The 14,444-nt window shown below is 41.8% G+C and overlaps 1 protein-coding gene and 1 long non-coding RNA gene across 5 annotated transcripts in view; both read right to left on the bottom strand.

Annotated features, from left to right (window-relative positions):
• Nucleotides 1–626: 626 nt before the first annotated feature.
• LOC147623791 (uncharacterized) overlaps nucleotides 627–14,444 on the bottom strand; it is a 105,811-nt gene continuing 91,993 nt past the window's right edge. For 3 of the 4 annotated variants that reach the window (XM_086820400.1, XM_086820401.1, XM_086820402.1), the window contains 8 exons: nucleotides 9,122–9,298; nucleotides 8,949–9,036; nucleotides 2,566–2,643; nucleotides 2,381–2,447; nucleotides 2,115–2,214; nucleotides 1,620–1,736; nucleotides 1,304–1,351; nucleotides 627–1,133 (listed from right to left, as the gene is read on the bottom strand). In XM_086820400.1, coding sequence (XP_086676526.1) covers nucleotides 999–1,133; nucleotides 1,304–1,351; nucleotides 1,620–1,736; nucleotides 2,115–2,214; nucleotides 2,381–2,447; nucleotides 2,566–2,643; nucleotides 8,949–9,036; nucleotides 9,122–9,298 — 810 coding nt within the window. In that variant the 3' untranslated portion in view covers nucleotides 627–998. Of the gene's footprint in view, nucleotides 1,134–1,303; nucleotides 1,352–1,619; nucleotides 1,737–2,114; nucleotides 2,215–2,380; nucleotides 2,448–2,565; nucleotides 2,644–8,332; nucleotides 8,453–8,948; nucleotides 9,037–9,121; nucleotides 9,299–14,444 lie in introns of those variants that run through there. The other variant, XM_086820403.1, reaches the window with a different exon arrangement.
• On the bottom strand, nucleotides 7,750–8,280 carry LOC147623792 (uncharacterized). Its single transcript, XR_015269208.1, has 3 exons — nucleotides 8,157–8,280; nucleotides 7,968–8,073; nucleotides 7,750–7,882 (listed from the first exon to the last, which is right to left on the bottom strand). It is a non-coding gene; the product is annotated as an uncharacterized LOC147623792 (long non-coding RNA).

The following is a 14,444-nucleotide window of genomic DNA, read 5'->3' as shown; positions in this document are numbered from 1 at the left end:
TTCTTTTGCCTCAACCTTTTTCATGAACAAAATGATAGTGCGAATAATGAACTTCAATTTCCTTTCCCCTCGCATCATGAAAACCTAAGTTCTTTCCAAGTTGAATACACTTTTAATCACAAAATCTCAGAGTCAAGTCTTATTGATAGTGCAATGATTAGAACCTCCAAGATTTTTGGTAATAATAAAAGTAGTTTTGTAGTTATGTAGAGGAAGAATGCAATAACCCACATAAACTTCGAAGCCGTTTTCTATTTTTTTTTCAATTTTAATTGAAAAATTTCTAGTGCACATTTTTAAAAAATGAATAGGATTATTGCATATCTATTTTTAATGTACTATGGCCAATTGCATGCAAGAGTTTTTGTTTTTTTTAAACTTTATATAATGGTTTTTGATTATCTTATAAATGGGTAACCTACAGTGACTATAAAGCTCTTTAAAGGCCTCCAAATCTTTATTCTCTCATTCTTCCTTTACTATAGCATTCTGATACATAGGAGACAACTTCATTATAATTGAAACTAGACCTATCAGATGATGGGAAAACTCAATACAGCATAATAAAATATTATAAAGAGATTTTGAAAGACCTTTAAATACTGGTAGAGGATGCTTCACCTAGAAGCTGCAAATTCAACTTGGAATTTTTCATTCTACCAAGGATTGACGCAATTACATTGCCATGAATGGAAATTTGAACACATGATTGTGCAATTATCTCTTTCAATATGTATCATGAGGAAAATGTAGGTTCTCTTCCAAGCATGACTCACATCAAGCCAAAGCATGACACATGAACAAGCATTCATCATATCCTAAATGTAATTGAAATTAGGGTAGCCAAAGCAAAAATGACCACCTTGCCCAAAACAATTGTAAACATTTTCCTTTCACTCGAAAGGCCTCATGTGTGCTTTATATATACATTCAGGACTCTAAGCAATGCACAACCCCCAAAACTCCTTGTGGATGTCGCTATGAAACCAATGCTTCAATCAAGGGTTAACTTGATCCCTTTCTTTGAAGAACCTATCAATAAAGCTCATAAATTTGCTATGTCTTGGTACAGAGGTTTTTGCTGCTTTTACAAGAGAGGCACAGTATTGGGCAATATCATCATTATCACCACACTGCCAAATCACCCAGAGAGAACTAAAAATGAGTTCTGACTTCAAGAAACCTCTGTCATTAATGAAATATAAGTAGTTCCATATCAAACCCTCTTGTTTGATGACATAATCATTGAGTTATCATCAACATTAGAGAGTTCAATGCAAAAGTAGATTGTAACAGTTAATACCTCAAAAGTGATTGCAAAGACCTGGCATGCAACCAATGCTTCACTTCCCTGAACTCAATTTTAAAAACGAAGATCAAAGTCATAAAAACGACTCCATGGTGACTGGAATATACTTAAATAACACCTTCTTTACTACGCTTAAAGTAACACAAATACCCTTGAAATTCCCTGGCATTAGAAGGGCTTAAGCATCTTACTAGATACATAAACAATATGCTCTTGAAATTTCCATGGCATTAAAAGAGCTTTAGCATCTTACTAGATATATGAGCACTCTACTGATTTCTATTGCATTACAAAGGCTTAAGCATCTTACTCGATGTGCTGCTTTGCTGACAGTCGTGGTAATGCTTTCCACAACCCCAATAGTTAGATTTGCAAGCTCTTCATGGTATGATAGCTCTCCACTAAAAAGCTCATCGTTGCTTATCATCTTAAAGACAATAAACACCCCGTACAAGCCGAGAATAGTAAGTCAATAGAAAAAAGAGTGGGATACATACATACATACACACATGCGTGCATACCTGCATACATACATACATATATACATAATGTATACATACACAATGTATATATGTATGTATACATTATGTATACAAACATATATACATAATGTATACATATATACATAATGTATACATACATACATATATACATGTGTTTGTTTGTGTGTGTGTGTGTGGGGTTCAAATTCACACCCATTATGGGCAGTGTGGTGCGATAGCCACTGAGGTAAGACAAAGATATAAACTTCAATCTTTGATGTTACCCTTGAGTTGATGTAACGAATCACAAAGAGAGGGTGTACCTCCATAGAATTCACATGGTAAGGTAAACTCTCTTGCGACAAAGCGTTGCAAGCCAGGACCACCCCAAGGAGAGCTTGCACTTCCAACACTCCCTTCAATCTTTGATTATCAACACACACAAACCCCCCCCACCCCCCAAAACAAACAAAAGAAAAGAAAAAAACTTAAATTAGTGAATACCAAAAAAGGATTTCAACATTTAAAGTTTAGCCATAAGGTCTCTGCATTATAAAAATACATTTGAGAGAAGGTTAGGCAGCCTTACCGAGATTGAGTGTTGATGAGTTGTATTAAGCCTCTTAGCAAGTAGAATGTACCCTGCTCTGGATGCCCTTTTGACAATGATAAGATAAGGTTTGAATAAAGCTTCATAATTTTTCTTGTCGGTTACTGAATGATGAAATACAGATTAACTTAAAACTGGTTCCAAGTATTGGCAAGCTGTTATACCAGGAATGATGATAAGAAAGGAACACAGCTTCTGAATGCAGCCCAGCAGTTCATTTTCCATGCCTGCGCTTCTTGCATCTGCACAGTTGTAAAGATTAGTGTGCACATGACAACTGGAAATGTTCATGGAACAACAAATTCTGAAAGTAGACTTGAAAATTGCAAGGGAGGGGTTTATCATGGTGGGTCACTCTAGGAGAGGTATCACATGTGGGGGATGGGAGCAAGAGCCATACTGGGGTCTGTAGCATCATCTGATCCCATCTGTGCCTCCAGATAAGAAGAGTCCCGGACTCTACATGTGCAATGAAGGCTGCTTTCCATTCTTGCATGGCTCTGGAGCTCCCGAAGGAGTTCTTCAAAGCCGCCAAGCATACGAGTGATGTTACGATCCATTTGCATGATGATTTGCCAGTGATTGATGTGATTATTTAGGGCTTAATCATTCATGGAGCCTAGATTGATGAAGGAACAACCGTTAACGCGTCATGAGTCAAGCTACCATGGAAAATCTTGGGCTTTGCCATGAACGTCTCCAAATGGCGCTGACAGACTCTCCTGGAGGGGTGCTAACCTCTCTATGCAACGTGACATCGTTCCTACTGGATCTGCCACAATGTGAGGCTGCTGATCATCTGTCATCCAGAATTTTCTTGAGTGGTTCCATGTCCTAAGGAATCCGTAGAGTCTCCATGACTGCAACCATATGGAGCTCCTGGCAGAGTGGCAAATCAGCACCGTCGTCCTTGTAATGGAGACGAGGATCGTCTAGGACACCACTCCTGGACCTTATCAGATGAAGTGAGTGCTATAGCAATCATAAGATTCTCTGCTATAGCAATCCTAAGATATCAGAGTCAGATAGAAGAGCCCTGGAAGACGATCATTTTGAGTCCGCTCTTACTTGATTCTGACGAGTGTACACACCCAAAAGGCAGCACAAAAGTGAAAACCCCATAAATGAGACGTTGAACAAGTATGCATGTATCTTCTTGTATCAAGCTCTAGGAGCTTGCTTGAGGCCAAAGAGTACAAAACCAATGGGCTGTGAGACATATACTTCCTCATGCAAATCCCCACTAAGAAAAGCAGGTTTGATGTCCAATTGATGCACTTTCCATCCCGAAAGAGCTGCCAATGCAATAACACACCTGCTGGTAGTCATGAGTGAAGTGGGAGCAAAGGTCTCATCATAATCAATGCCCTTCTACTAATTGTACCTATCAATGGTACCAGCAGACTTTCTTTTGGGTTTGAAAACCCACTTCGTGCCAACGTAGACTATTGATCCCCTGACGTTCAACAACTCCCACTAGCTATGATCAAATAACGTATGAGTCTTTGTATCCACAATGCGCAAGGCCTGTAGAGATGAGTCAGCACCTCCATTGAACAGCACCTCCATTGAATCCATGTGTACTTGCTCCTGGTGTAATGAGTTAGGACGGTTCTAGTGGTTGAAACATGGTACTTTTCTGTAAAGCCACCACCAGCACTGGCTGGGTCTCTTGTTCTAAGCAATGATTGAGCTGAGCTCTATCACCTTCATCCACCAGTAGGTGGGAGGAGAGGGAAGGTGGTGGAAAAGAGGTGGGGGATCCTACTTGGCAAAGGCACTCGGAAGACTGGTGCTTTAGGCCAGATATTGTAGCTTGAATTTAGATAGTGACTCAAACACCACGCACTTAGTAGCAGGATACCAAGTCACTTAAATTTAGAAATTGACTCAAAAACACCAGGCAATTAGTAGCAGGATACCAAGTCACTTCAAAATCCTGTTACATCCCTTAAATCGACAAGAGGTAAAAGATGGTAGCACTCTCATCAACAAAAACCAAATACAAGGTCACATGTTTTGCCTCCGTGCAGTGTTGTGGTTGTGGTGGACATACAGTTCTAGGGAAGCTGACAATGTAACCATGCCATTCCCAGCTGCAGTGAGCTCTTTCTCTGTGGATCCTGAAAAAGGGCTTCTGCATCGTTGTAGTAGCCAACAAGGTATTAAAATCTAACTCCCATAGTAGAGCTACTCACCATTGGAGTGGATGAGAGCTCTCTAACACAAAGATGAGATTATACTTAGAAGTGCTCATCATAAACATAAAGCAAATGGATTAATGCTAGGTATGCATAAACACAAGTGAAACAAGCATAGATAAGGCTTGACACAAGTATTCCAAAAAGCAATCACACAGTTCTTATTAATCAATCAATTGAAGTACACACTCTCCCATGACCTAAGCGATGATGTCAAGGGCATGCCACCTAGCCCTATCAAGATCTATCCTAGGTTAATTCTGCTTTAGTAATTGGCCTTTTATAGGCTCATCAAGAGCTCTCTCATGACCTAAGCCATGATGACAAGGGCATGCCACCTAGCCCTATCTAGATCTATCCTAGGTTAATTTCCCTCTAGTAATTGGCCTTATTAACCAAGGGAGACAACCATATACTTCCGTCTATATCAACAAAAACCAAATACAAGGTCACATGTTTTGCCTCCGTGCAGTGTTGCGGTTGTGGTGGACATACAGTTCTAGGGAAGCTGACAATGTAACCATGCCATTCCCAGCTGCAGTGAGCTCTTTCTCTGTGGATCCTGAAAATGGGCTTCTGCTACCATCTTTCCCTCTAGTAAAAGATGGTAGCACTCTCATCAACAAAAACCAAATACAAGGTCACATGTTTTGCCTCCGTGCAGTGTTGCGGTTGTGGTGGACATACAGTTCTAGGGAAGCTGACAATGTAACCATGCCATTCCCAGCTGCAGTGAGCTCTTTCTCTGTGGATCCTGAAAATGGGCTTCTGCGTTGTTGTCGTAGCCAACAAGGTATTAAAATCCAACTCCCATACTCACCATTGGAGTGGATGAGAGCTCTCTAACACAAAGATGAGATTATACATAGAAATGCTCATCATAAACATAAAGCAAATGGATTAAGATAATCCACACACAAAGATGCTCTCTCTCAACAAATGATCAAGAGCACTCCCATGGAAGGGAGCTCTTGTACGATATTAAAATCTAACTCACATAGTAGAGCTACTCTAACACAAAGACGAAATCTAACCATTGGAGTGGATGAAAGCTCTCTAACACAAAGATGAGATTTAAAATGCTAACCATAAACATAATGCAAATGAATTAATGCTAAGCATGCATAAACATAAGAGAAACAAGCATAGATGAGACTTGACACAAGTATTCCACAAATCAATCACAAGGTTCTCATTAATCAATCAATAGAAGTACATGATTATATAGGCTCACCAGAGCTCTCCCATGACCTAAGCCTTTCTTTTTCTTTCCTCTTCTTTCCCTATTTGTTTGCTTCTTGTGTTTTCCTCAACAAGCCATAGAGACTTAGGGCCACAATCTGATTCAACCGCTAACTATAGTTTGTGGCTTTTTTGAGGCTCTTCTCGCTGCCAGGTTCCTTGCACATATTTTGGTTATTTCCAACCAACCATTTGACCCTGGGTTATTAGCTTGGATTAGAGCTTCCATTAACTCCTCAACCTCTCGCCTTAGGCTTTTAGAGAGATTTTTCCTCCACATGGTTTTTAGCTATACATATACTCTATGTGCACAAACATCTACAGAGGCTTGGGACACCTTGGTGAAGATGTATAGAACAAACACTCAAGCTTGAAAAATATAGCTAAAGCAGGAGCTGCATAATCTGATCAAAGGAAAGCTGAGTATAGATTGCTTGGTGAAGATTAAAGGGTTTGTAGATACCCTTGCTTCTATTGGATCACCAGTAGATGACGATTATATGGTATTAGTGACGTTGAACATGTTGTCTTGTCAAGGAATACAATCACTTTCAGACCTCCATTGGAGTTCGAGGAGAGAACTTTTCAAGAACTGATTGCTCTCCTCATCCGTAAAGAGATGAATACAGGGATAGGTTTATTCTCTGGAAGTTCACACGAGCATGCCTTCTACTCAGATACATGTAGAGGTAGAGGCACATTATCAACTAGAGACCGAGGTGTAAGCCGTTTTGGAAATATATATCATGGGTAACAACAAAAGGAATCTAATGTACAAACAAGAGAAAAAGGCCACCCTTGAGACACGAGGAGGCTAGGCCGTGGTGGTTAGCAAAGAAATCAAAATGTGAATATCATGGAGTGCTATTACTGTGGCAAACTAGGGCACATTGCAAAGGACTGCTATAAAAAGCACAATGATAAAGCACGGCCCGAAAGATCTCGAAAGGTGTTGTACTAGTTGTCTGTCAGTTGCACATATACTTCTCCCTCAACATGTATGAAGGGTATTGACTTTATTCCGCCATAGAAACAAAGTGTCTAAAGTATGTAAAAACCTACTTTACATTCAACGGGTGTGTGTAGAGTAGTCATCAATAAAATTCACAAAGTAGAGATATTCCCCGCATGCCACCTAACCCTATCTAGATCTATCCTAGGTTAATTTCCCTTTAGTAATTGGCCTTTTAACCAAGGGAAACAACCTTAGACTTCATGTCTATATCAAATGCTACAGTCTCATGTCACCAATGTGCATGTGTAAACATGAATGCTAGATCACATAGATCTTTCAACACAAGGTTGCTAAGCCAACAATGGCATCAAACAATCAACTCGTCATCTGTGGATCATGAAAACAGGCTCTGTATTAAGGGTCTCAGCTGTACTTGTTGTGCACCCTTTGGGTAATGGAAGAAGAACAATGAATCCTTGCTCTCTGAAATACCGTGAACCTATGGATATCTCAAGGCAGCTCCTTTATAATGTTAATCTTGCTCTGACATGAAGGTCTTGCAAGTCTGTGTACGCAGTAATCTCTTTCTATGTGTGCAAATCTCATGTAGGAAATGTACATACATTTCCAAATCCTTCTCTAATGGAACCCTTAAATCTCATAAATGCTGTTCAAATAAAGTAGGGCATGCTCCTCTATCTCAACCTCCTTACGTCACATACATGTCTTCACGTGTCAACTCCGCTACCAATGACATATCTCCGGTTTCTCTCGACATGCATATAAATCAAAAGTGGTATTTGTACTGTGGCTCGTTGGACACAAGTTTTATGAATATCAATCTCTGCCAAATGCCACCCTTTATCACTCTAGTTTGTTCCTGCCTGGTCAAACTATCTGCTGATGACTCAGTATGGAGAACCACAGGATGTCATCCACTTTGCAACAGAGGAATCTCCACCTACCTCAAGAGTCAGAACTAAGCTGCCAGAAGGAGAATAAGCTCAGTTGTCTCTTTGCTGTCCATTGTATCTCCCATAGTGTTTACTCTTCGTACATGTGTGACCAGCCAAATTGAGGTATCTGTGTGGAGAGGGGAAGCTGCAAACTTGGTTAGAATAATGTAAGATGGGACTGCCTGCCGTACAATAATTTGGAGTTCTTCCACCTGTAATGTAAGATGGGACTGCAATAATTTGGAGTTCTTCCACCTGGTTCCACTCTAGAAATGAAAGATCGGTTGCTCAAAAAATGCTTCATATTGGGCTGCTGGCCTGTCCAGTGAACCAAAGAGAAGGGTATTGCTGGATATGTATCTAGAAGCATTGCCACACTAAGCACTGCTAGTGATGCATACCCTCTCGCTATGTGGGTGAAGCTACAAACTTCATGTAGAATTTTCGTTCTGAAAAGACCTGTGTCCACTTTGAGGATAGTATACGCCTTCACAATCTCTATAATCTCTCTGTGAAATCTCAAAAGATCTTCCAAGAGTCCTGTAAAAGACCATAACCTGGGTTTTCCAAGGTTGACTGTCAGGTCCCTCTCTTGGAAGTGGCGCTAACCCTGTGCCGTGTGCTGTAAGAGGACAAAGGAACAATTGTCCATATGGCCTCCTTCAAGACCTCTAACCGCCTTACATTGCTAATCAGTCTGCAATACACAACCATATCAAAAGGTTTGTGGAAAACCAGAAAGTGGCAGGTCGCACCATTTTGCACCGAACAATCACAGGAGATCATATAGCCCACTTCTACCTTGTCATCTTCATCCCAGTCATCCAATTTCCTAGTGCTTCTCGAGGGCTGTTTAAGTACCGTTTTGAACAATTGACCCACCATAGTTCAAGGTGGTCCGGCTACACTTGGCATTTGTTCAAAACAGGCCTCATTGAAGTTGCCTTAATGCAAAAAACATTTTTCTTTTCTGAAATGCAGTGTTAAAAATCTCTAACGAGCATGCCTAGCCTTACATTGGCTACGGAGAGACATGCATGTGCACGTGTGCATGGAGAAAATTGATGATGGGTATGTATGTACCTCACATGTGCAAGTCAGTACCTCTAACATGTGACTTTATAAAGAAAAGCTCAGCAGTCAAAATCCATAAGTACATCTGAACAAGGGCTGGAGCAGAAATTTTTTCTCACCCTCTGTGTTTCCAAATTCTTGTAGACACGTAATTGAGCTTTTTAGTAAACTCTCGGAATGAGAAACAAGCCCATTCATCAGTGCCACCTGGGGATCATGAGAAGAATAACATGTCAAAAAGCAATCGTATGTTCACTTATTCAAAAAGAATACCAAAGGATGTCAGGCTCACCTCCGCGGTTTCAAGGTATAAGTGAATGCGCTTGACAACATCTTTCATGGCAGGTATCGTAATCTCATTGAAAGTGATGCAACTTTTTACAAAATCAACCGAGTGCTGAGTCAGCATTCCCCTTGAAATCCTCAACGCTGTCACAGATAATCTGCCACTAGCATGTACGACAGTCTCCTGTTTGTGAACATTACAACATAAAGATTTCAAAGCAAGCGGTGCGCCATCTTTCCCACCATCAACAAATTAGATAGCCAAGGAAACCCGCGAGTTATCAACCAAAGCAAAGTTTGTGTATGTGGGAATTTTTATTCCGACCTTTTTGGAGGCCTTACGGGCTTCACAGTAGCATTCAAACCCATCAATGAAAACCTTGGGTTGGTTGGCTGAACTGTGAGTGTGTGTGTTGGAGATAAGTGCACACTAGGTGTACTATTTCCCTAGTCTACATTTGTCTAGTCTCAGTTGAGTCTTTGTGTCTTGAGTGTGTGCCATGTGGCACCTCTACAATTATCCCATAAGCACTCTTGCTCTATGTCTTGTACTTTGGCCCATATATTCATGGGTCACATCATTGCAATCAATCAAGCTTGTGTCTTGTCTACACTCATCTCAAGGTAACTCTTTGTCCTTCTATCTTGTTCTTATTTTACTTCTAGTCTTCTAGTTTCTAGCTCTTGCTTCCATATTTCAACAGTGTGCACGCGTGTGTGGGGGGGTGTTACGACGCATCTCATGGAAGCCCAACAGCCCAAGCAGATGGTTAAACAGTGGTTGGCAACTTCGTTTTGTCAGCTCTAAACAGTTATTGGCAACTTCGTTCTTCTCCATGTTTAATAGCATACAGTTGCTAAAAATGGCCATAGTCATGCAGCACATGCTACCTCCTCCAACCCACATGCAATGGAGTTTCCTGCATCTCTATCTGAGCTTCATGCAAGCAAGCAAACAAGAGCTGTTTTACACTCAAGATGTTTTTTTTTCCCCGACTGGCCTTAGGCCCAAGATGCTTCCCTAGTGCTACACTCAGCTGAAACCCCAGTGGAGTGTAGCACTCGAGTACCAGCAGGGACACAAGGGGCACGTCAGAATGGTGTAGGCCAAAGACCTAGTGGTGTGTAGCACAGGGGTACCAGCTAGGACACGGGGGACACAAGGGGCACGTCAGAATGGTGTGTGGTCAAGTAAGATACTCGGTGTGGACGCCTGGGGTAACTGGTATATATAATGGTTGGGTGGTTAAACTAGGTATGCCATGCTAGGGTTTCATCTCTTTGAGAGGCCTCTTCATCTTCTTCCTCTGCTCCATGTTTCTTGGATCTGTAAACATACGCGGCTACTACAGCATAGTCATTGACGTCTTCACAAACCAACCTGAAGCACATAGCCAGTATGGTTGTGTCTCATATCTATGGCTTGGATATGAAGCAAGTGCAGTAGATATCTCCATGCTTCTTGAGCAGTAGCATGCTGTGTGTCAACAATCACATCAACGGCAATTTTAGGTGCAGCATCAACGTCATCTCCTTCAATCTGCAGCTCACTCCGACTGGCCTTAGGCCCAAGATCCTTCCCTAGTGCTACACTCCACTGAAACCCCCGTGGAGTTTAGCACTGGAGTACCAGCGGGGACACAAGGGGCATGTCAGAATGGTGTAGGTCAAAGACCTAGTGGTGTGTAGCACGGGGTACCAGCCGGGACATGGGGGACACAAGGGGCACGTCAGAATGGTATGTGGTCAAGTAAGATACATGGTGTGGACGCCTGGGGGTATATATAATGGTTGGGTGGTTAAACTAGGTATGCCATGCTAGGGTTTCATCTCTTTGAGAGGCCTCTTCATCTTCCTCCTTTGCTCTGTGTTTCTCGTATCTGTAAACATATGAGGCTCCTGCAGTATGGTCATTGATGTCTTCACAAACCAACCTGAAGCACCTAGCCAGTATGGTTGTGTCTCATATCTATGGCTTGGAGACAAAGCAAGTGCAGTAGATATCTCCATGCTTCTCGAGAAGTAGCATGCTGTGTGTCAACAATCACATCCACGGCAATTTTAGGTGCAGCATCAACGTCATCTCCTTCGATCTAAAGCTCACACAGCAAACGGGCGCAGCATCTCACGGAAGCCCAACAGCCCAAGCAGATGGTTGTCAGCTCTAAACAGTGGTTGGCAACTTTGTTCCTCTCCATGTTTAATAGCATACAGTTGCCAAACATGGCCATAGTCATGCAGCACATGCTGCCTCCTTCAACCCACATGCAATGGAGTTTCCTGTGTCTCTATCTCAGCTTCATGGAAGCAAGCAAACAGGAGCTGTTTTACACTCAAGATGTTTTTTTTTTCTGACTGGCCTTAGGCCAAAGATCCTCCCGTAGTTACTGATTTTCCACTGCCCGTAGGCGCTTAATTATCCGCCCATAGGCGATGCTTCCGAGGAAGCACCAAGGGGGGTTTTGAACTCAGGACCTCTTGGTCCTAGGCAAACACCTTCACCACTTAAGCTATCACCTCTTTGGCACACTCAAGGTGTTTTTTCTCATTGAGAGCCCAGCTTCTCATGGATACTAGCCATTATTGTCATGGCTCAAAGTAACCATGTGAAGCAAAGGAATTCGATGCCATATTAGATGGAACCAAAGATTGCCCTGTTGTTGACTTGTATGCAACTGTGCCGGACCACTTTAGAGATGCTTTGTGGCAAAGACTTTATCGCACTCTTGAATTTGAAGACAAGCCAAACGATGTGAAGTGGACTTCTTGCGGAATTTTGAAGCTATGGACAAGGCATATCATAATGGTGAATTTGTAATGTTGCGGGTCTCCACGACATCATCCATCTCCAACACTAAAAGTGATGATCAGGGAAGTCTCTTACCCTCACTCTTTCCTCTAACATTGTGTTTTCATAGTAATGCTTGCCCACAGGGACCCTCGGCAAGATAACTCGTGAACCACCATGTCCATGGCAGGAGTAAGCCTCTTGGTCCAAGTCCACACCACGATGAATCAATAATAACCCAACACCCACTTATCGCTGCTTTAATTAGCAACCCAATCATAAATAGCCAATAACCTTGGATTTATTGAATTTGAACCTTGGCCACCTGAATCCGCTTGCTTTTCCTAATCCTAGGGCTCCCCTAACCTTGTTGGATTAGTCTCTAACCCCAAGGGTTAGTGTTAGGTACGCAACATTCCTCCCTACTTAGGACATTTCCACTCTTGAAAATAAATGAAGGAGAATCTAGCTACCTGCATCAACTGTCTTCGAAATCATGTTTAGACCTGTCTATCAAATCAACACAGCCACATCTCAAGGAACCAACTCAACTGAAGCTAATGTTCCTCTAGCATCAAACCGTGTAAACAAGATAGAAAAAACACAACCTTCTTAGATTCTTAAGAACATAAACAACTCTTCAATCCTCCAACTCATCATGGAATTGGAAACCTAAAATCGTTGAGACAACTATCTGCTAGCTACAACATTTGGTAATTCTCGTACCTAGGTATGATAGGGGATATCATACCTTCCTCTCAGAGACTCCTAAAACTATTAGGCACCACACACCGTGTCTCCTTCAAGCTATCCAAGTCTCAAGGAATTTGGGTTTTAACACTACTACTACCCTTCATCAAACCAAGACAATATCTAGGAACATAGGGGTCACTCTACTGCGTGAGCCATAGTGCTCCGAGTTGCGAGATGACCTCGGCCCCCTGGACCACAACCACCACTACTCCATCAGGCCCAGATCGTTGTGATCCTTACATGTCACCGACGCACGATGGAGGCCTCTGCTTCTCAGCCTCTCTTCACTATTTTAGATCTTGCAGCCACCCTCTCTTGCCCGATGATGGATCTCCTCCATGGACCCCTCCCCTCCATAGATTCAGGATTGAGTGCATTATGATCACTTTATAACATGCTCCCCTATTTGTTCTGTGCATTTACCTAGCACTTAACTTCAGTTACTAGGTTTCTAGTTTCCGTTTCAGCCTATTTCAGTTTTCCATGATAATGATATTCCATGGATGCTTGTAATCATCTCTTGCCTCATAGGCCCATTGGGCCTTTTGTACGATGTAAATATAACTTTCTTTCTTTCTAATAGGTGGGATGATCCTCGAGTCTTGGTCTAAATCAATGGAGCTCCCTGCCTAGACCTACTACCAATACCGAATGGAATGCCCATTGGCCTAACATAGCCCTCTCAAGGAATCATATAAGTCAGCACTAAATAGGGTAAAAGATTCACCCTCCCCATCCTAGCAACCCCATCCAAATTACCCTTCCGATTTTCTTGTTAAGTCTTGCGTAAACTCTGTCTACTGTAGGGTAACTATCCTCCATAAGGATAGGACATGGCAAGGTTAGAAAATATAGACACAACCCAAAAACTGTACATGCTGTAAATCCAAGCGTCCCATACCACTAGGATACACACCATATAAAATTTCCTTGAGACTTTTAAAGTCGACTCAGGGTGATCAATCCTTTCCCAACTAGGTCTTGGTGCACTACACTTTCACCTAATGTCATGGTCCAACCTCCAGGTAAACCACTGGAAGAAATAGTGAAATAATTCACACATATCCACACATTCGACAACTCTCGTCCTAATGGAGTTCCCACAAGGAAATATACCATGCGATTTGTCCCAATCTTGATATATTCTGCCTACTCTCAAGCAATTTCATCCTCCCCCAAGCTCGCTCATCCTATAAGATGCAATACTCATAGGCTGAAACCTTGGCATCCAAACAATCCTATGATCGACCAACCATCCGGTTAGAAGACCACAAACTAACTTAGCAGAGGAAATATCTGCAAATCCTCGCACTGATGCTTGCTAATTCAGTGTCCCCCAAACATCTAACTTAACCGTTATAAACCACAATCAACATTAGATGAAAGGGTACAAAACACATTGAAACACTTCATATCAAAACATTTCATTATATTACGAAGTCTTGTTGAGTTTAAAAAATAGAGGGTGGAACCACAAAATCACCCCTCCTCAAACATACTGGAGCATCTTCCATTACAAAGGACAAAATATGACCCTTCCAATCTACATGGACATCATGGTTATAAATCCATTCTTTACCCAGTATAACATTGACCTTATCTAGATTTGTAATCAAAAAATCTAGGGACTCTGTATAACTCTGAATAGATATCGGTAATTGAGACACACGCCTGTCCCAAATCTCTCCATAGGTTCACGCAATACACTTGATCACTTTGTTGCGTCTTCACTCCGAACTTCTGCACAAGTTTAGCATTAACGAAGTTGTGAGTGCTACCGGGGTCAAAA

Source organism: Cibotium barometz, chromosome 26 (assembly GCF_041138505.1).
Source record: "Cibotium barometz isolate CiBa-2024 chromosome 26, ASM4113850v1, whole genome shotgun sequence".
Lineage (NCBI taxonomy): Eukaryota > Viridiplantae > Streptophyta > Polypodiopsida > Cyatheales > Cibotiaceae > Cibotium > Cibotium barometz.
The sequence above is the reverse complement of the archived record's forward strand: the minus strand, read 5'-3'. Positions and strand labels throughout refer to the sequence as shown.